Here is a 1,295-nt window from a genome sequence, read left to right as displayed (position 1 = left end):
TCACCGTGGTCCCCCACTACAGTCTGAGGAAGGCAGAAGGCACCGTGGTACCCCACTACAGTCTGAGGAAGGCGGAGGTCACCGTGGTCCCCCACCACAGTCTGAGGAAGGCGGAGGTCACTGTGGTCCTCCACTACAGTCTGAGGAAGGCAGAAGGCATGTTGCCAATACCTGATGGGTTTTGGAAATGTTTCTCATGCTCACTTTCATCAACAAGACACTATCAATCTACCCTGGAATTCCCCTGGGCATCTGCCCATAGCCACGCTTGGCTGGTACATTTAGGAAGAAGGGGTGTGAGGTACCTACAGTGATCAGGTGGTCCAGACAAAACCCAGAGCACACAGCTCTGCAGGAAAGAGAAGCGTCAGGACTAAACTCAGAGATTCCAACTGCAGAGTCAGCACAGCAGATGAGAAAGAGCCAACTCAGTCCACCCCAGGAGGATAGCATCTCACCTTGAGAATCTTAGTCTTAGAAGTTTTCTTTTGATTTTTATGAAGTCCAGGCAGGGCTTTTTGCCCAGGATTATTCGAGAAAACAAAACAGTATGAAAACTAACAAGGAAAAAACTCAGGAAAGTTTCTCTTACCAGTTCTGTGGCTTCGGCTGGGGTGCAGGTATTTTGCACAGCCAACCCCAGGAAGAGGGGAATTAAAGGCAGCAGCATGCTGAGCAAATACTGGCTCCTTCCCATGCCTGGCCAGGTCAAGGCAATTTAGCTATTTTACTTTGCTTTTCTGAGTGCCTGGGGAACTCTTTCTCATGTCTGTGTTTACTTTTAATTTCTTTCCTTTCCCTGGTCAGAAAGCAAAGGTAGCTGAGGCCTGGCTGACGGTCCACAGGAGCTTGGTGGAAGCGGCCACTCTGAGCTGTATATAAGTCCTGGCTGAGTGACAGGATTTCCTGAAGGGGCTGAGGCAGAGACCCAACTGGGATTTCTGTGACTCGCGAAATTCCCAGGGATGGAGCGTTCCCTCTCCTATTGCTATGCCTACTGGACCTGCCTGCTGCCCTGTTGTCCTTTCCACGCCACACCCATGAGTCATCCTGGGCCAGTCTGTTCCAACACATAGGTTCAGACTCTCTGTAGGGAGAATGTGTGGGCATGGCCAGGTATGGAGAGAATGTTCCAGAAGCCTGGCCCCTGCCTTGGAAGATGATGGTGTCCTCATTCTCCTGTGGCTGTCAGAATTCATGTTGGTACCGATGGTCGGGTTCTCATCTCTCCTCTTCTGCTCTTCAAGGTTATTCAAGCAGAGAGTGACCGACTGAGCCTGTTCCTCCAATCTAGC

At 50.8% G+C, this 1,295-nt stretch overlaps 1 protein-coding gene across 1 annotated transcript in view; it reads right to left on the bottom strand.

Moving 5' to 3' along the window:
- Stab2 (stabilin 2) overlaps positions 1–697 on the bottom strand; it is a 135,569-nt gene extending 134,872 nt beyond the window's left edge. The window contains exon 1 of the mRNA XM_026784626.1: positions 593–697. Coding sequence (XP_026640427.1) covers positions 593–697 — 105 coding nt within the window. The remainder of the gene's footprint in view (positions 1–592) is intronic.
- Between the last annotated feature and the right edge of the window lie 598 nt (positions 698–1,295).

Source organism: Microtus ochrogaster, chromosome 24, assembly GCF_000317375.1.
Source record: "Microtus ochrogaster isolate Prairie Vole_2 chromosome 24, MicOch1.0, whole genome shotgun sequence".
NCBI lineage: Eukaryota > Metazoa > Chordata > Mammalia > Rodentia > Cricetidae > Microtus > Microtus ochrogaster.
The sequence above is the reverse complement of the archived record's forward strand: the minus strand, read 5'-3'. Positions and strand labels throughout refer to the sequence as shown.